This window comes from Megascapheus bottae, unplaced genomic scaffold (genome assembly GCF_031878675.1).
Source record: "Megascapheus bottae isolate mThoBot1 unplaced genomic scaffold, mThoBot2.hap1 HAP1_SCAFFOLD_216, whole genome shotgun sequence".
Taxonomy (NCBI): domain Eukaryota; kingdom Metazoa; phylum Chordata; class Mammalia; order Rodentia; family Geomyidae; genus Megascapheus; species Megascapheus bottae.
The window spans coordinates 73,181-97,206 of NW_028327578.1; the positions used below are offsets into that span (position 1 = coordinate 73,181).

A 24,026-nucleotide genomic window follows, 5' to 3' on the forward strand; every position below is an offset into this window, starting at 1 on the left:
CTTCCCCCCTCTCTCTCCCCCCTCCCTCCTTCCCCCCTCTCTCTCCCTCCCTCCCTCCCTCCCTCCCTCTCCCCCTCTCTCTCTCAGAATGAGAAAAGACTAGTCCTTAGGGAAGTTTTAATTTGAAATATGTTTTCCTATAATGGCTCACCTCCAAGGTGTATTTCAAGCCTTAAACAAAATTCTGCCCAACTACGTGTCAGATGTCTATATCAAGAGATGATGATGAAGACACAAGAATCTTTTTGGGCCCGTTTTTATCCCCGATGTATCTCATTTCATTGCTCTGGGAATTGGGTTGGCCAATATATAATGACTTGACTAGGTTTCCAGTTGTTCATGGAGAACTGACAGCTGAGGACAGGCCCCTCATATCGTATGTGCTTTATTTAGTGGATGAAAAGTCTCTTACCATCAAGTCAGGGTTAGAATTTTATGTGAAAGGTAAATATTACACTAAAGATTCAAAACTTGGTGTATGATATATGTATGTTTGTTTCCTCATATATTCTGGATGTGAAGGTGAAAAACTCATGAAACATAAATGTAAATATTTTAGTTGTTTATTAAAAGCATTTCATTATAAAACTGGTGTAGAATATCCCTTTAAATTGATATTATACAGGACTTTGGTTTTGGTTAATCTTGTACAATGCATGTACTTTTGTTTGGATTTGCACCAAAGTTTCGGTTCCTAAGACCAACAGATTACTCTTTTCCTAAAAAGGTAAAAAAGCCATATCAAGAGAGACAAAATGTGACTGATTTTATTTTTATTCACATTTTACAGCAACCACATGAAGAAAATTGCAAATAAAATTCTACTGTCTCTATCATTCAGGTGGGTAAGACTGTAGAAATACAAGCAATGAAGTATGTATATAAAATATAATATCAATATTTGAAGTGAAAAGAATCTAAGAAAGTCCAAACTGAGCAACAAGATTTTCTACTGTTAAGATGTTGAAAAATAACCCGTGTGTGCCTTCATACTATAATCCAATTGATCTTGGAAAATTGTCTTAAGCTGGTCTTATAACTCAGAAAAAAATGGCATTTAAGCAAGTCTATGTAATGACATATGGCTATGTGTTTTTCTACTCATGAAAGTAAGTAAATATAAGTTGGGTGCTGGTGGCTCACATCTCTAATCCTTGCTGAAAGCTGAGGATTACCACTGGAAGCCAGCTTGGACAGGAAAGTTCTTGAGATTCTTATCTCAAATAAATGACCCAGAAAAAGCCAGAAGTGGCATTTTGGCTCAAGTGAGTTTGCTAGTCTTGAGCAAAAGCAGCTCAGGGACAGCACCTAGAGTACAAGGCTCAGGAATGGAAAAGGAAGAAGGAAAGACAGAAATACTGGAAGAATGAGAGGAGGGGTGTGAGGGAGAGGGAGAGGGAGATTGAGAGGGGGAGGGTGTGGGAGAGGGAGAGGGTGTGCAAGGAAGGAAGTAGGGAAGCAAGGAAGGAAGGAAAGTAGGAAAGAAGGACAGAGGGAAAAGTATGGAGGGAGTGAGGAAAGAAGGAAAGCAAAAATAAAGGAAAGAATAACAACGAAGTGTTAAACTTTTGGAAGTATAGGTTGTATTCTAATAACTCCCTTATTTATGTGATTCCTCCATTCTGGAAACACGTTCCTTAGGCTTCCACTCTACATATGAGAATAATTTTATACTGTGCCTTAGAGTACATAAAAATTAATAGTATTTTCATTTGAGTTTCAGTTTTAAAGACTTTGAAATCTTCTCAATTCATCGTCATAACGACATAAACAATACAATCAACCAATGGGTAGTTCGTTTAAAATATGTGACAGAAAGGCTTCAAAGCACTTAGAGTTCAATTCCATAAATATGTATGGAATTAAATTCTTTTCATGTGTCCATAGCTGCGCAAGGAGTACCCCCAAATAAATAATCATATACATGTTAAAATCCTCAATAAAAATCTTAGGATCCAAGTGGGCATTAGTCATTTTAGGGCCTCATGCTTCCTGGACAGGCATTTTACTGACTGAACTAGACTTCTAGCCCTTCCTACTTTCTTATTTCTGAGATAAGGTTTGGCCTTTTTCTCTGACTGGCCCGGACTTCAGTAGGAAGATTGAAGTTGCCTTACTGACCTGGCTGGGACAAGAGGCTCACATCATCACACCTAGCTTGTCTTGTTGAAGTGGGTTTGTGGAATTTCTTTGCTGGGGCTGGCCTTGACCTGGTATCCTCCTCAGTCTCATGAGTAGCTAATATCATAGCTATGAACCACCGCACACAGGCAGGTAGTCCTTCAAGCGCTTAGGTCAGTTATGCCTTCACTGAGCTTTAACTATTACAGTCTGACAAAGATTCAGATTGATGACTTTTTATGTGCTAAAAGAAACTGATAGATTCATCTTCAGAATTTATCAATATTTAAAGAGTTTATACTGACAGACTAGTCATTTCATTTCCATTTTTGTTCTAGCTTGCAGTTATTGTGTGGTTTCTACATACCCTCCAGTATACTGTTTAGGAGGGAATGTGGTTCACTATGCAGTGCTTCTATTGGATAAAAAACTGAACAATGTTTTTAGATAGGAATGCACTAATTCTTCATACCATTGGCCAATATAATCTTAAATAATGTCTTTTTAGCATCTGACATATAGTTTTAGGAATTGTTGAAATGTGGTGCCAAACTCTCATTGTCTTTATTTATTTTAGGATTTTGGCAATACTACTGATTTTTGTCGATCTTGGTCTAATGGCAACAGATATTATAGTTATGACCAGCAAACTACATATTCCATTAGAGTATAGAACACTTTCCCTTGTGATTGCTATATTTTTCCTTTTGGATGTTGTTCTACAAGTATTTCTGAAAGGGTAAGTTTTATTCTCTCTGAAGTCTAAATCTGAAGAACCCTACTGAGACTGGCTACGCCACCAAGTAGCTCAGGCTCACTATTTCCCTTAACTGTGTGCTTGAAACTCCCATTTATCTCCTTGATTTACACAAAATAACATTTATTTGCCAGTCCTGGTGCTTGAACTCAGGGCCTGAGCGCTGTCCTTGGACATTTCTCAAGGCTAAAGAACTACCACTTGAGCCACAGCACCACTCCCAGTGTTTTTCTATATATGTGGTGCCAAGGAATTGCACCAGGTTATTGGTGCATGATAGCAAGCATTCTACTAGGACAAACGCCCAGCCAAATTTATTTCAGGATACTAAATTAATTAGAAGATCAATCCAAACAAATGTGTGCCTCTTGAAAAGCATTTTGAAGACAAGGCCCAAACCCAGATTTTCATTGAATAGCTTTAATTAGTTTTATATTGCTTGAGACACTCTCATGGAGTAGTTGAGAAAAGTCTTTGAACAGATAAAGCTTAAAGGGATTTACCAAAAGGGACCAGGTAATTAATATGTCAATGTGTATGTTAAGAAGGCGAAGTACGACTGCCAGGAGTCTGTCTTAATGGTGGAATGCCTGCCAAGCATGCAGAAAGACCCAAGTTCAATTCCTCGGTTCCACATATAGAAAAAGCCAGATGTGGTGCTGTGGCACAAGTAGTAAAGCTCTAACCTTGAGAAAGTCCAAGGACAGTGTTCAGGCCCTGAGTTGAAGCACCAAGACTTGAGAAAAAAAAAGAAGAAGAATCTGGGCCCAGTGTCTCATGACTGTAATCCTAGCTACTCAGGAAACTGAGATCTGTGAATCACAGTTCCAAGCCAGCCCAGGTGCTAAAGTCTGTGAGATTCCTATCTCCAATTAACTACTAGAAAACCAGAAGTGTTTCTCTGGCTCAAGTGTTGCATGGTATCTTTGAGCTAAATAGCTCAGGGACAGTACCCGGTCCCAGAGTTCTGCCCCATGACTGTTAAAAATTAGAAGGAGAAGTATATACTTGAGGTCTATAGATCAATACTTTGATTCTGACTGGAATTTCAAGTAACGTTTGATAGTATGTGAAATACTAGATACTGCACTCTAAATAGTCCCGAGTTCATTGAAAGGAAAAGTTTCAATGAAAGCATCTGCAGGTGATGTGGAGATTGCTTATCTCATTAGTGAGATGTAGCAAGAAAGAAATAGATTGCTTCCCTTTCCTTCTTGCTGGTTTTCTGAAAAGTAGGATGGGTGAGGCAAGCCTTGGGGATGGGCTGCTGGGCGAGTCAGGCACTGGGTTTCCTAGCCTCCCTTTCTCCAAGTCAATTCAGAAGGCAGTATATGTTCTTTCCTGAGGACTTGTTCTCCTTCTTCTCTTGAGCAAAGCAGAGTTATTCACTGCCAGGTTAGTCTGATCCTGACAGACTGCCTCAGAGTGTGAAGATGCTTTTCCTGGAGGACTAGTGCTCACCTCTGCAGGAGTCAGTGGTGGAAAGGAGTCTGGTAGATGGATGTCGGTCTTTGTCCATTTAAGGACACAGCAGCCCCTTGGGATTCCATTGTGGGTGCAAGGACAGATTATGAGTTCAGAAGCGCAGTTCATACCCATCTCATATGATACTCATATATTGATCTGGGGATAGTATGATGTACTGAAATTGTTGCTCAACAGAACTGTTGCATTTGTCTTCTTCCAACTCCACTGGAGAAGGCAGTGCATACCTCTTGTCCAATGGCTGGGGTAGATGGCTTATTCATTAAGCTTTGATTGTCATCAGGCATGCAAGTATGTAATAATACAAATTTACTACTTGAATACCTTCCACCAGTATTATGTTTTCTCTTTCCCAAATCCAGTCCATCCATTTCATAGAATCTATTACAATAACAATTTTAATGAAGTTGAGTCAAGTACTTTTTGCTCTAAAGATTTTCCTCTATCCTCTTAAAGAAGATAACCATTTTTTTTACTTTCTCTTACAGGAAAAAGCATTATTTTTCAGATTTCCTCAATATTACAGATGCTGCCATCACTATCATTATTTTATTTATGGACATCACATACATATTCTTTAATGCTACATTTTTTAAAGATATCCAAAGGTAGGAAGCCCATGACTTAACTGTCACACTTTTCTTTCATTTGTTCCTTAATTTGTACTTATTCTTGGCTTAAACTGTGTATATTGAACTGATTTCTGTTTAAGTTCTGAACCTGATACATTTTTTGAAAATAAAATATTAGGGAAGATGACATGGATTGAGTGGTAGAGGCCTACTTAGCAAGTGTAAGAACCTGATTTCAAGGGACTGTAACACAAAAATGGAAGAACAAATGAAGGGAAAATGATACATTTTCATACCCTTGAGATGTAAAAACAGACAGCATTTAAAGCCAGTTAAAGGTGTCTTCACTAAAGTACTTCCATTGGATATAGGAACTGGAACATCATTTTGAAATTCCCCCTTGATGATCTACTAATCTGCTTTTCCTAATATTGCAAGTGTATTGACTTGAACATGTATGAAGTTTCAGTGGCTCTAGTTATACTTCTCTAAAAAAGAGCCGATGGAAACCAGGAAATCACGTATATGGCAACCCAGATAATGGATTTTTGCAATGGCAGTTTGGTAAAACGAAGAATGTTAAGGCAAAGTTAAAGCAGTAAGGGATTACTAAGTAATATGTGTATGGGTGTGGCTGTCTATCTGTATCTGTGTCTGTGTCTGCCTCTGTCTCTATCTCCCTTTCCCTAAATGAGATAGAAAAATACCAATGTACATTGGAGGGCTAATGTTAGGAGGCTTTTAGCTATATTCATTAGAAGTCAAAGAAATAGATTCTTTCTTACCAAAATTTCTGAGAGGTCCAGTGTGATCCCCAAGTAAATATTGCTTTGGCTAGGGTTTGGATCTTGAAAATAACCTCAATCCATATGGTCCTTCAATGGGCAACCTCAACACCACTTGAGACCTTGGTAGCAAGACAACACTTGAGGTAGCAGCTACAGCAGCTGAATCAAGATGGATCGGAGTCAGAGTCGTGGTCATGGCCAGAGGTAGCATGAAGGATGATAAGGACAAGAAAAGGAAATATGAAGCACCTGTACCAACTAGAGTGGAGAAATAGAAGAAGAAAACGAAGTGACCAGATGCTGCCAGCAAACTGCTACTGGTGACACCTTAAACTCAGTGTCGCTTGAAATAACTGAAGTTAGAGATAATTAAAGATTATCTTCTCATGGAAGAAGAATTTCTTAGAAATCAGGAACAAATGAAGCTATTAGAAGCAAAACAAGAGGAGGAAAGATGGAAGGTGGATGACCTGGGGGGGACCCTGATGTCGGTAGGCACCTTGGAAGAGGATCACTGATGACATTTGTGCCATGGTGTCCACATCTGTGGGCTCTGAGCACTGTGTCATCATCCTTTCCATCCTGGACAAGAACCTGCTGGAACCAGGCTGCTCAGTCCTGCTCAACCACAAAGTGTATGTGGTGATAGGGATGCTAATGGATGACACGGTCCCCCTGGTCACAGTGATGAAGGTGGAGAGGCTCCCCAGGAGACATATGCAGATATGGGTGGCTTAGACAACCAAATCCAGTATATTAAGGAATCTGAGGAATTGCCGCTCACTCATCCTGAATATTATGAAGAGATTGGTATAAAACACCCATCATTCTCTATAGGCCACCTGGCACAGGTAAAACTGTTGGCTAAAGCAGTAGGAAATGAAACATTGGCCACTGTCTTGAGAGAGGTGGGCTCACAACTTATTCAAAAGTACCTAGGCAACGGGCCCCTACTTGTATGGGAATTGTTTCGAGTTGCAGAAGAACACGAACCATCCATTGTGTTTATTGATTAAATTGATGTCATTGGCACCAGAATGTAAGATTTGGACTCTGGAGGTGAGAGAGAAGTTCAGAGAACCATGTTGGTGCTGTTAAGCCACTTGAATCATTTTGATTCAAGGGGGGATGTGAAAGTGATCATGACCCCAAACCAGATAGAAACTTTGGATCCAGCACTGATCAGACCAGGCTTCATTGACAGAAAGATTGAGTTCCCCCTGCCAGATGAGAAAAAAAAATAAGCTCACCTTCCACATTCATAAAAGCATGACTGTCCTGGCAGACAACGTGACTCTAGATGACTTGATCAGGGCAAAGATGATCTCTCTGGGGCCAACAATAAGGCAATCTCTACGGAAGCTGGGCTGATGGCCTTGAGGGAACGCAGAATGAAAGTAACAAATGTGGACTTCAAAAAATCTAAAGAAAACCTTGTTTATTAAAAACAAGAAGGCACACCTGAGGGGCTCTATCTCTAGGAACCACAACTGCCTCAGGAAAGTGATGGGAGTTTTCCTAGCTCTCCACTGGGAAGCCATTAGTGCCTGCCCAGTGGAAACCATGGGTCAGATGATTTTACTAAAAATTCCCCTTTGTCTTAGGAAATGTGGCTTGTAGGTCTCACATCTGGCAATCTCTGTTGTCTATGCTGTGCAGCACTCTGCTTCCCAATAAAGTGCATTTTTCAGAAAGAAAGATAGAAAGGAAGAAATGAGGAAGGAAGGAAGGAAGGAAGGAAGGAAGGAAGGAAGGAAGGAAGGAAGGAAGGACAGAAAGGAAGGAAGGAAGAAAAGAAGAAAGAAAGAAAGAAAGAAAGAAAGAAAGAAAGAAAGAAAGAAAGAAAGACAGACAGACAGACAGAAAGAAAGAAAGAAAGAAAGAAAGAAAGAAAGAAAGAGAAAGAGAGAGAGACAAAGAAAGAAGGAGAGAAAGAAAGAAAGAAGGAAAGAGAGAAAGAAAAGATGAAAGAAAGAAAGAAAGAAAGAAAGAAAGAAAGAAAGAAAGAAAGAAAGAAAGAACACATCAGCCTCCACCCTGGACCACTGAATTGGAAACTCTGGGATCTGTGAACCATGGTTGAAGCAGTTCTGCCAAATGAATCTTGTTGGACATGTCCACACCTTTGTGTTTCTGAATGGAGGAGAAACACCAGCCAGTATGGTTGGGAAGTATTGCAACCTGTTCCCTGCCTGATATGCATGTACTAGCTGTAGGGAGCCTCTGTTAATAAAAGGAATAACACCAATGTACAAACAATCAAAGTTCATTTGGGGGGAAGATGAAAACTAAAATAGTCTATAAATCTGAATGAACTCGTTACTGTTTGTCCAGACAGTAATTTCTCAATCTTAGCATTACTGATATTTTGAGAAGATAGTTATTACTTGGGTAGGGAAGAGAGGACAAAAACATCCTATCATTCTTCCTAGATTCATATTTATTGTAGGGTGTTTAGCAGCAGTCCTAGATGTGATTAGCACCTGCATCCATTTGGTTGTGACCACCAAGTATGTCCATATGTTACCCAGTGTCCTCTGGGATGAGGGGTATAGCTGACTGTTAGAGCACTAGAGCAGAAAGTGGAGGCCATGGGGGTGGTGCAGAGCAATGTAACATATGTACACAGATTTAAACGTATGTATTGATGAACTAAAAGTATGTATCTATAAATTTTTAGAATGATTGTATTCTTTCGGCTTCTGAGGCTGATAACACTTATGAGCATCTTTCACCTTGCAACTCAGAAAAGACATCTAGAAAAATTAATCAGAAGACTGGTAAGTGGGCAGGACATGTTTGCTTCCCATCCTGGTAAAAGTTTTAGGTAGCAATATCAAATTCTTTGTGCTTGACTTCTGTTTTACAGCTTCATCATTTTTGTTCCTCCCAGGTGTCTGGCAATAAGAGACGATATGCCAAGGATGGATTTGACCTAGATTTAACTTACATCACTGGTTTGTGAAACTTAACTGTTGATGACTTCTCTTAATTACATTACTGTTTTTTTAAACTTGTCATGTGATTGACTTATGTTTAATCCACATTTTCCTTTGAAGTAAGAATATTCCCTTTGATTTTCCCAAACTACAATGTTTTTTATCTAAGGCACATTGGTTTGAGCTTTTTGTTTTTGATTTGTTACTACGTTGGCTTCTTTGGTGGTTCTGGGAAAAGAACTCAGTCTCTTGCTTGCTTGAGAGGCTCTCCTACTTCTGCCACACCACTAGCACTTTTTATGTAATTGTTATTTTCAAGGTAGGCTCTTGCTTTCTGTCCCAGCTTTTCTGAGCTACAGTTCTTCTACTTGTATACCATTGTACCAAGCCATTTATTGAGATGAAGTCTTTCCATGTTCCTCAGATCTTTGCCTCCTGAATAGCTGATTTCCAAGATTGAGCCAAAAATGCCTAGCTTTTTTGCTTTCTCTCTCTTCTTTTTTGTTTCTCTTCTTTCTTCCTTTCTCTGTCTTTCTTACCTTCTCTTCTTTCTTCTTTCCTTCCTTCCTTTCCATACTCTCAAAGTATTTTTCTCAATGATTTCATAGGCTACTGTGTTATGGTAATATATTGGTAGATTACATCTGGGCACAGGTAATCTCATTCATTTCAAACCAAGACTCCCTGGTGGTTTGACAGTAAATACGATGCAATTTCAAGTGGCTCCATTAAAATTTCACTTATTATTTATTCAGTTTTGTTAGCTATCTAAGCATCCAAGAGAAAGAGACCTTAATCTTCTAAAATCACAGAGAACAAGTTCATTATCCATGAGGTCAGGTTTGCTAAGGGAAGAGGGCTTCAAACACTAAGTTCCTGTTGAGCCTAAGGATATTATGATATTGCATAACTTATTTATTTACTTTTGTATTTTATTGTCAGTCCTGGGGCTTGAACTCAGAACTTGATAACTGTCCTTGAGCTTCTTTTGCTCAAGGCTAGCACTTTACCAGTAGAGCCACACTGCCACTTCTGGTGTTTTCTCTTTATGTTGTCCTGAGGAATCCAACTCAGAGTGTTTTTGCATGCAAGTCAAACGCTCTGCCACAAAATCACCTCCTTAGGCCTCTATTGCTTCATCTTAATACATCATCTTGGTCATGTCACTATCATATCAACTCTTCTTGTACTCTGAGAAAAGAACCTGGATAGATGTACAAATAATTTTTGTTATTATTGTTGTTCCCATCTGTACTGACTTTCCTAATAGGGATTCTTTTGCTTTCCAGACCATCTTGTCGCCATGTCATTTCCATCCTCTGGGATACATACATTCTATAGGAATCCAATGCAGGTAAGCATATTTGTGCAGCACGGAGTGAACTCTATAGACTCAAGAGCTTAGTGTTGACCCAGGCAAAGCAGTGTTCTACCATTTTATTCTTTCTGGTATCAACTTGCTTTTGTTTATGCGAAGCCCTGGAGGTCCTACTGATTCGTAAGAGCACCCATTTATTTATCTCAAGATAGAGTGGTTTGAACATTTGGATGGGGCTTAATGGAGTGGTTCCAATGATTAGGTACAGGACTGGCTACTTCACTGGGCTGATCTGGGCATCTCTGATCAGTTGCCGCTCCTCTGAGGACTGGCTAATCTGAATTGGCTTTTCTGATTGCCTCTCTGTTATTATGTCTCTTCTCCCAGGCAGCTAGATCTTGGGGACCATTGAGATGGCCTTAGGAACAGCAAGCAAATGAATGTAATTACATTAAGACTAAGTCTTCAAGTGAATGTGAGTGGCCTTGAATTCATTAGCTAAGACAAAAATGAATTACAAAAGCAGTCTGGATTCAAGGATCAGAAAATAGGCTCCATCACAGGAGGAGAGGAATTGTGTCCCCATATATCGTCTTTCAGAGAGAAGAAAGCCATGTCTAAAAATATATATGTCTTTTCACATAGATTCCCTGATAATTAAATAAGGGAAATCCCACTTTTGGCTCTGTAAGTGACTAACTTAATTTTAAGCCCCTTGAAGCTCCTTACTAAGAAAGTACATAAAATTTGGGGTTAGGGATATATGTACGTATGTATTCACATACAGTGAATTCCTGTAGTAATTCCTACTGTTTTTCCTTAATGAAATATAATTGGAGATCTGTGTATGGGTTCATATATAATGTATTTACATTCAGTGGTCAATGACAGGAAATGCTCTGATGGGTGATCACTCAGTCTGTGAACATCAATGAATGTACTTGAAGTAAGTTCCTGGAATTCTCAGCAGCTTTATCCCATAAGAGTACTGTTGTGTAAGCTGGGCATCAGTTATCCAAACTCTTATGAGACAAGCGAGCAAGTCCTAGTAGGAGAGTGCTTTCCTAGTATGCATGAAGCCCTGGGTTCCATTCCTTGGTATCACATTCACAGAAAAAGCCAGAAGTGGTGCTGTAGCACAAGTGGTAGAGCCCTAGCCTTGAGAAAATCCAAGGAGAGTACCTGGCACTGAATTCAAGCCCCAGGATTGGTAAAAAAAATAGTGTAAGAGAAAATGTAGAACCTCACTCATCATCAGAAAAATGCAGGTGGAAACCACAATGTGATAGCACTGCAACATTCCACAAGCATGACAATTATTGAATAGTTAAGAGGTAACACATGCTAGTAAACTGTGGAGAAAGATGGCCCATGGCAAGCTATTGATGGGGATATCAATTAGCATAGACATTCAAGAAAACAGTGTGAAGATTCTCAAACAAATCACACTTCAATGATCCTGGGATCCAATCATACCTCGAGTGGGTGTTGATGCGACTTAAAGAGATCATTATGTGGCAGAGACATATGTACCCCTGGTTAAAAGCTCACTGCTCAGCAGTGAATAGCCAAGAGATGAAATCCACCTCTTAAGTTTCCATTCCAAGGTGAATGTTGTGGCAACTCTACATGATAGTGCATTGTTTACTCCTGCAAACAACTGTCTTTGTCAATAACACAAAAGGAGAAGTTATATGTTAATAAAATAAGCCAAATGGCAAGTATGGAATATGTGAAATAAAAAAGCATTGATCTCAATGAAGGTGAGCCTAGACTAGTGAATATCAGAAACTTGGGTGAGTCAGAAGGAGGAAGGTTTGGACAAAGGTTGATCAATGAGCAAGAGATTATAATGACATAAGAGGTAACTTTTCGCTGAGCTGTTGCACAGTAGATTGATTACACACAACAGCATTGTATTATATATTATTAAAGAAGAAAGGATTTTAAAGTTTCACTATGACATTATCTAATGCTTGACATAATAGTTGTATTTAACCTGATTTATGTACATGTATGTATGTGTTTTTGTATGTGTATACGCATATACATGTGTGTGTCTCAAAATCTCATGTGATATTTAGTAATATGCATGATATTTATTCTTCCGTATGTATCAATAAAGAACAATAGGGTACCACATACCTAGAAAAAAGCCAGAAGTGGTGCTGAGGCTGAAGTGGTAGAGCTCTAGCCTTGAGAAAGTCCTAGGACAGTGCTTAGGTCCTGAGCTCAATCCCAGGACTGGCAAAAAACAACAACAACAAAAAAACAATTGGTGTTTAACTGAAAAACTATTATTATGTAATGCATGCTCATATAAATAAACCTTTACTGATGCAGACTCCACATTGCCCTCATCTTACATTTGTCTATTAACGCAATTATGTATGAGGGCATGCAATGAACACCACTATCAAATTGTTGACTATGTTCTGGCATTTATAATCACTTTTCAAACACTGAAAGTGTTCTTTTGATTTTTGATTGCCATAGATCAGTTTTAATGTTTCTTGAGTTTCTCATAGTAGAAACATATGGTAGCTCTTTTGTAACTGAGTTTCTACCAGCAAAAGAAATTCTAGTTTTGTGCCCTGGTTGTTCTTTTAAAATAGGATTAATATTTATGGATCTTTGGAAAATGCATGCACAAAAAGTATAGTGTTATATACTGCTCCAAAGTGTCATGAAATGCATTATATTCTGCAAATCCATATGGTAGAAAGGAAAACATGCAACTATGACAAAATAAAGCTGGAGGAAGAGATGTAAATTTGGCAGCTGGAAGTTTTTGAGTGGACATTTTATAGCTCATATGACTTTAAATATTTGAGTTGGAAACAATGAGGGTAAACATTGTACTTTGTGTTGATCTGTACATCATAAACATAACACTGAACAAACTTAATTCCTGAGGAGGCTAAGCAGGTCATATGCTCCTGCTTGTCCTTCAAAGGGAAGAAGGTTTCAGCATTGTATTTTGAACAACACTGAATATAGAAAGAAAAGGGTCAGAGTGCAGATGCGTGGGACACAGCCACAGTTACTGGAGAAACAAACACAGTGAGGAAGCATCAACAAGTCTGGCCACTTCTGTATGCAGTCAGGCCATGTCCCTTTGCCCCTAAGTCAAGTAAAAGCTACTTTTGCTGGAAAATACAATGTGTTCTTGATCTTAGCCATGCTCTCTTGCAGTCACTTCATAGATATCTAGGGATCCAGGAAGAACAGGATTTATAAAACTGCAAAAGGCAGACTGCTTTCCAAACACAATGCCTTTTCTTGCCATCTTGAAGAGAAAAATCCAGAACTATAAACACTGGCCAGGCCTCCAGAGACAAAGGCTAAGGGCAGGTCATTCAGACTGAGACTTGGACAGATTTAACATGCCTACCTTAATGCCTCCAGCACCTTCCTGTTTAATATGAGGGTCTATCTGGAGATAGACAAGAATTAGTAGGCATGAATGCTTGGCTGCTTTGTCCTTCAGAACAAGGGGGGAGCTAGTGTATACTCAGGTCAAAAGAAGCATTTCGCAGACTTGAAGAAGAAGAAAATCAGAAGATTAAAGCTGTGACAAAAGCGTTTTCAAAAGTAGACAGCATGTTTTACTAGTATCTTTAAGTAGTTGTACAAAGGAGCCGCCTTCAACAATATAGTTTATGAATATATTTATCTTTTTTAGGAAGTGGCCCGTTTCTTCAACACCAGACATCCTGAGCATTATTTTGTATACAACCTTTGTAGTATGTATATCACTTTAATATATTTGCTACTGTAGATATGTAAGAAAGTCACCTTGGGTATCTTTCATTTAATTGTAAATATTACGTAGTAAGAAGTCAGATCAGAAATCTCTGTAATGCACTGGTGCTGTGTGAGCTTTGCAGCACAACATTCCCTAAGAAAGAGATGGGCCAGTGAGACCGAAGAGGCAGACTTGCAGAGGAAGTGCTCAGGAAAGATCTGCTCGTGCTCTTATGCTCAATCAACTCTTCCTGCCTTTCATGCCAGATTGTATCACAGACAATTCAGCAAGTATGTTCTATGATCCACCAGAAAGGGTTGGTGATGAGAACAAGGCGCGTGATGAGAAACGACAAAAGAAAACAGAAGAAAGAGAAGAATGTGCCCCCAGTTTCTCTGCTGTGTCTGTCTTCAGTTTCTCTCCTGTCTAGACATTAACACCTGTTTAGATTTTTTGATGGTGGTGTGGGGTTTTTTTGTACTTTATTTAGGGTTAATGTATAGAAGGGTTGCAGTTAGATTTTTTTAGGTAATGGTTACATTACTTCTCAAACCGTGATACCCCTTCTCATGTTTTTGTCTCCCTTTCACTGTCCCCTGATTTCCCAATCATGATTTTTAGGTACATTTTTATTGCATTTTATTGTCAGAATAAACATTTAATGATATTTTCAGGGACTGAGCATTTAGACAGCACCATTAACCTCTGCTTAGTGGTACCTATGTAGTATGATAGAATAAACAGTCTAGAAGATAGAATAAGCAGAATGCAGGATGATAGGATATGCAGTCTAGAAGATCGAATAATCACTCTGTTAGAAGGTTAAAGGTAAGGAATATGAAGCATGAGTTGATTTTAAATTACTTGAGATGAAAAAGTCTTTAAGGACAAGAATCTGTCCCTAATGTCCTTCATGTCTCTTTGGCTCTTTGGTCCACTGGTCTGCCTGTGTTCCTCTCAGGACCTTTGTGCTGGTGATGTTAAAAATCCTTTTAGAACAATAAAAGGAGATAAGAATTCCTAAGAGAAATTTTAAACTTCGTTCCTAACTTTCATGTCAGTAGGCATACAGCTCTGACATATATCTCATTTCTTTCAGGCGAACGATCATATGACCCCAAGTATTTTCATCACCATGTGCATAGAATAATGATAGATGATCACAATGTCCCCACTCTTGAGTAAGTCTGATGCCACACTGATGGTCAGAAAAGCACTAAATTCACTGGGCTTGGAATTTGGGAATGAATTTTAATTAACTAAAAATTTTTGTTAAACCAGAGAGATGGTTTCATTTGCTAAAGAAGTCATTGCCTGGTTATCCAAGGATCCTCACAACATCATCATAATTCACTGCAAAGGTGGAAAAGGTAATGATGCTTTCCTTTCTGTCTCCTTTGTAAAAAGATAGTTGAGAATAAATATTGACGGGCAGTAGGAAGATACCTACTGCTACTCCTCAGATAGATTCAGCATTGCTAACATATTAATATTGTGTTTAAAGGATGAAAGAAGCAAAGAATACTTAAAGGAAAATAGAGAAGGGGAGGGAAGAACAAAGGAAAAACTAATGTAAAGAAGGGAGGACAATGAGCTACTTCCCTTAATTGCTGATTATATGGGTTTCTTCCATTTTGGTTTACCCATGTATACCTGCCTCCCCCAAACAGTGTTCAACTTCAGGATGGTATTGCATTTGTATCTCATTTGCAGCGATGCCTTTTTCTTCTTTAGCTGACAATGCTGCACTTATGTATCATGTAAATGTAATACTTTCCTATTTATATACAATGTGGAATGCTGAATGAAGCTAGTTAACAAATGCATTCTCACCTTGGGCTTTTAAGATGCTCTTCCCTGTTACCTAGTGACATTGAGAATTGTTTCATAAATCTGTTGGCCACTTTAAGGTTTCGTTTTCAGAAATGTCTTTCCAAGTACTGTGTCCTACCACACTGCCTTTTGATTCTTGGGAGTGTGGGGTGATTTTGTATTGTTTCTTGGCATTAATATGGTCAGAACCCAAGGCCTCACACGTCCTGGGGCCCTTTACTACTGGAGCCACTTACATTCCTCATACCTGTTTGCTTTAGTCATTATTCACATTGGTTCTCACTTTTCATCCTGAATACAGAAAGGCCTAGACTGTGACCCTCTTTAACTTTTTCACACACTTGGGTTCGTGGATACATACTGTGATGCTCTACTTTTTACTTGAGAAGAATTCTTGTATAGATTTGGGCTTGTCTTGAATGACAAACCTCCCCATTGTCTATATCTGAATAGCTAGTAATACAGCCACTATGGCTGGCTTTGTGTTTTGTGAGCATTTGTTTGGTTTTGATTGAGTCAGGATTTCCCTATATAGTCTCAAGCTTGTTATCTTCCTGCCCTTGCCTCTGTGTGCTGAATGGCAGAGATGGCCACCATACCTCCCTCTTTGTGCTGCTTTAGGAAAGGTTAATGTATTGTCTTGCTATTTGTGTTGTTTCTTAACCCATTTTGGAGATTCTCTGGTTCCATAGTGTATACCTCTTTGCTCAGCTGATTATCTACTTTATTTTTAAAAATTTAATGTATAGAGGGGTTACAGTTATATTTGCCAGATAGAAGGTGCCAAACTTCTCACACATCTATATCCCGTCTCATGTTTTTGTCCCCATTTCCCTCTGCCCAACCCCTCCCCTGATTTTTCTCCTCCTATATCAAATACACAAGTAACATCTAGATAATATACCAGGTAACAAAGTGGGATACTGTAACAATATGAGATTAACCAAAGGGCAACACAAGAGTAGAGAGAAGAACATAATACATTACAATAACAGTCACTTATAATTAAGCTCTTGTTTCCATGTCCTGGTAGTCCATTAATTTGGCCTCATCCTATATGGCATTATGTGTGTAGGATTTGAGCTACTGTGTTCCTCAGCTGGGGGCATCCTAGATGTGTACTAATTATTACAAATGGGAATCCATTGAGCCTATGTTTCTTTCAGTACTTCACTTAATATGATTTTTTCCAAGTTTTTCCATTTCCTTACAAATTGTGTAATGTCGTTTTTCTGATGGCGGCATAGAATTCCATTGTGTATAAATACCACATCTTGGTGTTTCAATCATCTACTGAGGAGCATATGGGTTGGTTGCATACCTTTGCTATGGTAAATATTGTGGCAATGAACATTGTTGTGCTAGTGGCTTTAGTATGTCCTTGTTTCTGTACTATTAGGTAAATGCCAAGTCGTGGAATTGCTGGGTCATGGGGTGATCTATGTTTAGCCCTTTGAAGAACTGCCACACTGCTTTTCATAGTGGTTGAATGAGTTTGTACTCCCACCAACAGTGTAGTAATGATCCCTTCTGGCCACATCCCAGCCAGCATCTGTAGTTATTGCATTTCTTGATCTTGGCCATTCTAACTGGAGTGTGGTGGAATCTCAAAGTTGTTTTGATTTGCATTTCTTTTATGGTTAGAGAGGTTGAGCATTTCTTCATGTGTCTATAGGCCATTCTTATTTCTTCTTCAGAGAAGACTCTAAGTCTTGGCCAATCTTTTTATAGGATGGTTATTTCTTTGGAGCTTAATTTTGGAATGATTCTTTTTTTTAGCTTAGGTATATTTTAGATATGAGACCTTTGTCTGTTGTATGATTAGTGAAGATCTTCTCTTACTCTGTGAGCTTTCTATTTAACCTGCTACCTATGTACTTTGACCTACAGAAGCTCTACAATTTAATGCATTCCCCTCTGTCCTAACTATATTTAATTTTTTGTGCTTGTTTGGTCTTTATTAAGAAAGTTTCGACCTGTGCCAGGGGGACTTAGTGTATCTCCCATTCCTTCTTGTAAAGTTTTTAAGACCCATTTGGAACTAATCCTAGTGTAGTGTGACATAGAAGGTACCAACTTTAATTTTCTGGAGGTGCTTAACCAGTTCTGCCAGCATCACTTGTTGAAGAGGCAGTCTTTCTTCCATTCTATTTTTTGGGCTCCCTTATCAAAGATTAAGTGGCCATAGGTTTGTGCGTTGATTTTTGGACCTTCAATTTGATTCCATTGGTCCTCTGCCCTATTCTTGTGCCTGTACCAAGTTGTTTTGATTACTGTAACTTTGTAATAGAGTCTGAAATTTGATATTGATATTCCTTCAGAGTTGCTCTTTCTGCTATATAGGGTCTTTTATTATTCCATATGATATTGTGGATTTCTTCTTCAATTTCATTAAAGAATGACATTGGGCTATTGATGATTATTGCATTGAATTTGTACGTAGCCCTTGGCAGGATTGCCATTTTCATGTTGTGAATTCTTCCAATTCAGGAGCATGGGAAGTTTATCCATTTCTTCAGATCTGCTTAAATTTCATTATTCAGGTTTTTAAAGTTTCCATCATAAATGTCCTTTACATTCTTAGTTAATTAATTCCTATGTATTTTATTTTCCTTGAGGCTATTGCAAACGGAGTTGCTTTCCTGATTGCTGCCCCCATCCCCTCATTGCTGGTATACAGGAAGGCTGTTAATTTTTGAGGGTTAATTTTATACCCTCCTACCTTGCCAAAGTTTCAAATCAGCTCAAGCAACTTGCAAGTAGAATCTATAGATTTCTTTAAATAAAGAATCATGTCATTTGCAAAGAGGGCAAGTTTCACTTCCTCTTTCCCTGTTTGGATCCCCTTTCTACTTGCTTCTTTTCTTATTGCTCTGGCTAGGAATTCTATACTATGTTAAAGAGAAGTGGAGAGAGTGGGCATCCTTGTGTCATTCCTGAATTTAGTGGAAATGGCTTTAGCTTTTCACCACTAAGTATAATGCTAGCTGTGGGTTTGTCATACACAGCCTTTATTATACTGAGGAATGTTCCATGGATTCCTAGTTTCTCCAGAGCTTCTAGCATAAAGGGGTGTTGGATCTTGTCAAATGCCTTTTCTGCATCTGTTGAGACAATCATGGAATTCTTGCCCTTGCTCCTGTTGGTGTGTTGAATTATAGGAATTTACTTGCGTCTATTGAACCAGCTTTGCACCCCTGTGCTGAATCCTGTTTGAGCATAGTGTATAATTTTTTTTCGTAGTGTATAATTTTTTGAGGAGTTGCTGAAGATGGTTGGCCAGTATTTTGTTGAGCAGTTTTGCATCAATATTCATCAAAGAGATGAGTCTTTCTTTGATGAGTCCCTATCTGGTTTTGGGATGAGGGTTATGGAGGCTTTGTACAATGAGTTTGGCAGAAGAGTGTTCACTTTCAATTTCATTGAAGAGCTTGAGGAGTATTGGTGTGAGCTCTGTTCTGCTGGCCTCATAGAATTCAGCTGTGAATTCATCTGGCCCTGGGCTTTTCTTGGATGGGAGGTCTCTTATTGCCATTTCTATTTCGGGACTTGACATAGGTCTGTTTATTTGGACTAGGTCTTCTTGGTTCAGCTTGGGTATGCTAATATTGGCTAGAAATTCATTCATCTCTTCTAGATCCTCAAATTTGTTGGCATAAAGTTAGAAATGTATTCCGTTATGATGTTCTGTACCTTGGTAATTTCTGCTGTGTTATTTGCATTCTTGTCTATGATTTAGTTTAATTTTGTTTTGTTTTGTTTTGTATTTTGGGGGCCTCAAATCTAAACTATATCAGCAGCTCAAAAAATTGAATGACTCCAAAACTCATCTCCAAATTAACAACCATCCCATTAAAAGATGGGCCAAAGACTTACAGAGAGTCTTCTCTGAAGAAGAAATAACAATGGCCTATAGACACATGAAGAAATACTCAATATCTCTGGTCATAAAAGAAATGCAGATCAAAACAATTCTAAAATTCTACCTCACTCTAGTTACAATGGCCAGGATCAAGAAATCTAATAACAACCGATGCTGGAGGGGATGTGGCCAGGAGGGATCACTACTACACTGTTATTGGGAGTGCAAACTTGTTCAACCACTATGGAAAGCAGTTTGGCAGCTCCTCAAAAGACTAAACATAGATCACCCCATGATCCAGCAATTCCACCACTTGGCATTTACCCAATTGTCCAGAAACAAGGACATACTAAATCCACGAACCCAACAATGTTCATCGCAGCACTATTTACCATAGCAAAGATATGGAACCAAACCAGATGTCCCTCAGTTGATGAGTGGATCAACAAGATGATGTGGTGTTTATACACAATGGAATTCTATGCTGAGGTCAGAAATAATGACATTGTCCCACTTGTAAGGTAATGGAAAGACTTAGAAAAAATCATATTAAGTGAAGTAAGCCAGACTCAAAGGAACATATGCTCAATGGTTTCCCTCACTTGTCATAATCAGTAGAAACCTTGGGCTCTCCTAGCAGAGATTTACAATAGAACAAAATCTAGTAAGCACCTCCAGGATGTAGAAACAAAAGCCATATAATGAGTGATTGTTGTCCTTAATGTACCATGTTATGTCTCATCTCTTTTGCTGTCCCTTGGTTATCTCATATTATTACAATATTTCACCTTGTTATCTGATATATTTTATATATACTTAACTGGTCATTTGAAATTGGATAGGGAAGGGAGGAAATCAAGATGAATGGGGGGATGGGGGAGGGAAATGGGGACCATGACATGAGAATGGTATCAAAGTTTGTGAAGTAATGCACTTTTTATCTGATAAATATAATGTAACCCTTCTATCAATTACAATAAAAGATGTATGGAAAAAAAGAATCCTGTCATCTGCAAAGAGAGAAAGTTTCACTTCCTCCTTTCCTATTTCAACTTCCTTTATATTTGGCTCTTGCCTTATTGCTCTGGCTAGGAATTCTAATACTGTATTGAACAGGAGTGGAGAAAGTGGGCATCCTTGTATCATTCCTGATTTCAGAGGAAATGGCTTTACCTTTACTCCATTTACTTTTATGCTAGTTTGTAGGGTGGTCGTGTAAGATTATACTGAGGAATGTTCCATGATTCCTACTTTCTCCAGAACTTTTTGCATCAAGGGGTGTTGGATCTTGTTAAATGCCTTGTCTACATCTATTTAGATGATCATGTGATTGTTGTCCTTGCTACTTTTGATGTGATGAATTATATTAACCCACTAGCATGTATTGAACCAGCTTTGGATCCCGGTGATCAGTCCTGTTTGATCACAGTGTATAATTTTTTGATGAGTTGTTGAAGTTGATTGGCCAATATTTTGTTGAGCAGTTTTGCATCAATATTTATTAAAGAACTGGGTCTCTGGTTCTCTTTCTTTGATGAGTTCCTGTCTCGTTTTGACATGAGGGTTAAGCTGGTTTCATAGAATGGGTTTGGTAGAGAGCCTTCACTTTTAACTTCATTGAAGATTTTGGGGAGTATTGGTGTGAGCTCTTCTTTGAAGGCCTTATAGCTTTCAGCTATGAATCCTTCATGTCCTGGGCTTTTCTTGGATGAGAGGTCTCTTATTGCTTTTTCTATTTCATTACTTGAAGTGGGTCTGTTTAGTAGATTTAGATCTTCATGGTTCAGTTTGGTTATTTCAATATTTGCTGGAAATTCGTCCATCTCTTCTAGATTTTCAAATTTGTTGGCATGAAGATTTGACAAGTAATCCCTTGGGATGCTCTGGATATTGGTAATTTCTGTTGTTGTATTGCCCTTCTTGTCTATAATTTTGTTTATTTAGGTGTTCTCCCTTCATTTTTTGATCTGATTTGGTAAGGGTCTCTCAGTTTTGTTAATTTTTTCCAAGAACCAACTCCTTGTTTGTGGATTCTGGGGTTTTTGGATTCTTAATTCATTTGATTCTGCTTTACTTTTAATAATTTGTTTCCTTCTACTAGATTTTGGTTGGGTTTGGTACTCTTTTTCCAGCATTTTAAGTTGTACCATTAAATTGTTGGTTTGAGATTTTTCTGTAGTAAAATGTATGAAACACACACACACACACACACACACACACACACACACACACAGCACACACACACAGAGCTCACCACATCCAAAGTCACAAACAAGATATTATATAAAATGGGAAGTTACCTTGTAACTTATAAGACCTATAAAACTTACAAAGTAAGTCTATGATTAATGTTTTGAAGAAGACCCTCCATACTGATTTCTCTAGTGGATAGACTAATTTCAAACCAACCAACAGTATACTAATATAGTTCATTCTCACCTTTCTGCTCCATACTTGCCAGCCTTTGCTGTTGTTTTTTATGACTTCCATTTTGCCTTGGTGTGATGAAATCAGCACAGATTCAATTTGTATTTTCTTTATAGTTTCTTTAGGTATCAATTAGCCATTTGCATATCTTCTGAGAACCAGACCTCAACATGAATGACTTCTCACTTGGCATTTAAGATACTTTGTTTTTGCCTATGTGAAAGTTTCACCCAGGCACTGGTAACCCATGCTACTCAGGAATGTGAGATTTGTGGCAACCCAGGCAAAAAAAATCCCTAAGATGGTTGTCTCTGTTTAACAAACAAAAGGCTAGAAGTAGAGATAATATGACTGAATTGGTAGAGTACCTTCTCTTGATCAAAAGAAGCCAAAGGAGTTCATGAGTTGAAGCTCCCAAGACATATACTCACGATGAGATCCATCCTCACTGGGAAGGCACGTCCTCAGTCCAAAATATGTGACTCAAATTGGCAAGCTGGAAAAGGCAAAGGCTAAGGAATTGGCTACTAAGCTGGGTTACATGTGCAATGTCGATTTCTCTGTACATGAAGATAATAAATCTGTTCTTCCTCCAGTGGAAAAAAATGTTTAAAGAATAGATGAAAAATGTGTACTTTTCAGGTGAAAGGGTATGTTAAAAATTAGATTATAAGGATGAATATAGAAAGAGAAAAGAACATATTTTCAAACTTAAATTTTGTAGGACAAAACTAAGATATAAGTAGAAAGTAACAGAAGAGACTTAGAGGATGAGTGATTTGAAGCAGGAAGAAGTCAAGGATTTGCTATAATTGTCAAAGTATTTGCTACAAAACACTATCACACACACACACACACACACACACACACACACACACAGGCAGAGGCAAAGAGAGAGGGAGAAGAGAGAAAAGCAGGCATGCAAGCTGAGGTAGAAAGTGAGCAAGAACACTACAGCAAAATACTTAGAATTACATAATCTGAGGAATAGGAATATGCGTATTCATTATGCTTGTCTCTCTATATTCTTATGTTTGCAAATGTTCACAATACAATTCAAATAATACAATTACAGAGGGACTACAGTTCTAGTTGGTAATGTGGGTTCTTGCTTGCATTTGCACTCAGCACCTGGCACGTGCTTGGCCAGCATTCTCTCACTTCAGGTATATGCTCAGCTCTGTTTTGCTTCAATGCTTTTTTTAGATAAAGTATCCTACATTTTCCTGAGCTGGCATCAGTCTGAAACCCATTTCTATATCTCCCACACAATGAGGGCTGTAGATGTGAAGCACCCGGCCCATCTTGCTGGCTGAGAATGGGGTCCTGCTTATTTTGCCTAAGCTGGTTGGAATCACAACCATCCTGATCTTCCCACCTGGGAATCTGGAATTATACATGAGGGCCAGCGTTCTTTTCATTACATTAATGAAAAATAAAGTCTTAATATTTCTCAATTGGAAATTTTGAGACAGCAACACTTCAGAAGAAACAGTACCAATACCAAATGAGTATTTGTGAGTGTATTTTTACACTGGAACAAAGGTTTCTTGAACTCATTTCTGCTCTTTTCTAGGACGAACAGGAACAATGATATCTATTCTACTTCTTGCCACTGGCACATTTTTAACCGCAAAGGTAGGAAAAAGGTTTTGATACTTAGTCTTTTATATGTATTGAATTTACTAGTTCTGAAGCATTCATGGTAAAATATTAAGGAAATGCTTAGCTCATGGTGATTAAGTGAAAGTGAAAGCCTGGATTAATGCAGCCTTGTTTAATATGCAGTTATTTACTGGACTTGTACCCTTGTATTCTTGTTCTGGGCCAAGCCTATAGTGAGAGCAGTGAGACACAAATGTGAGGGAATGTCCAAATTCAGAATTACTAAGAAGAACAGCATTTTAAGGTATATTTTTTACTATCTATAAGTAGTTGCCATTCAAAAAAGCAGTCTGAGAATTCAGTGCATTGTGAGTAAGGTCACTTGTTCATCATTCTCCTCCCTCCATCTCAACCCACTACTTCCTTCCTACCATTTCTTTAATGTTGTAGGATATACACATGACTTTGTAATTCTGTATTTAAGAAATAAGAATCAACGTTTTCTAAAAAGCTGTGGATCCATTAAATGACTTATGTAATTGTAGCCTCACTGTACAACACCTTTATAATG

The 24,026-nt window shown here is 38.4% G+C and overlaps 1 protein-coding gene across 1 annotated transcript in view; it reads left to right on the plus strand.

The window, feature by feature from the left end:
- Positions 1-795: 795 nt before the first annotated feature.
- LOC150039620 (phosphatidylinositol 3,4,5-trisphosphate 3-phosphatase TPTE2-like) overlaps positions 796-24,026 on the plus strand; it is a 39,458-nt gene continuing 16,227 nt past the window's right edge. Inside the window, exons 1-8 of the mRNA XM_090327734.1 lie at positions 796-841; positions 2,699-2,860; positions 4,852-4,971; positions 8,404-8,503; positions 10,004-10,016; positions 14,828-14,909; positions 15,010-15,098; positions 23,427-23,488. Coding sequence (XP_090183860.1) covers positions 798-841; positions 2,699-2,860; positions 4,852-4,971; positions 8,404-8,503; positions 10,004-10,016; positions 14,828-14,909; positions 15,010-15,098; positions 23,427-23,488 — 672 coding nt within the window. The 5' untranslated portion in view covers positions 796-797. The remainder of the gene's footprint in view (positions 842-2,698; positions 2,861-4,851; positions 4,972-8,403; positions 8,504-10,003; positions 10,017-14,827; positions 14,910-15,009; positions 15,099-23,426; positions 23,489-24,026) is intronic.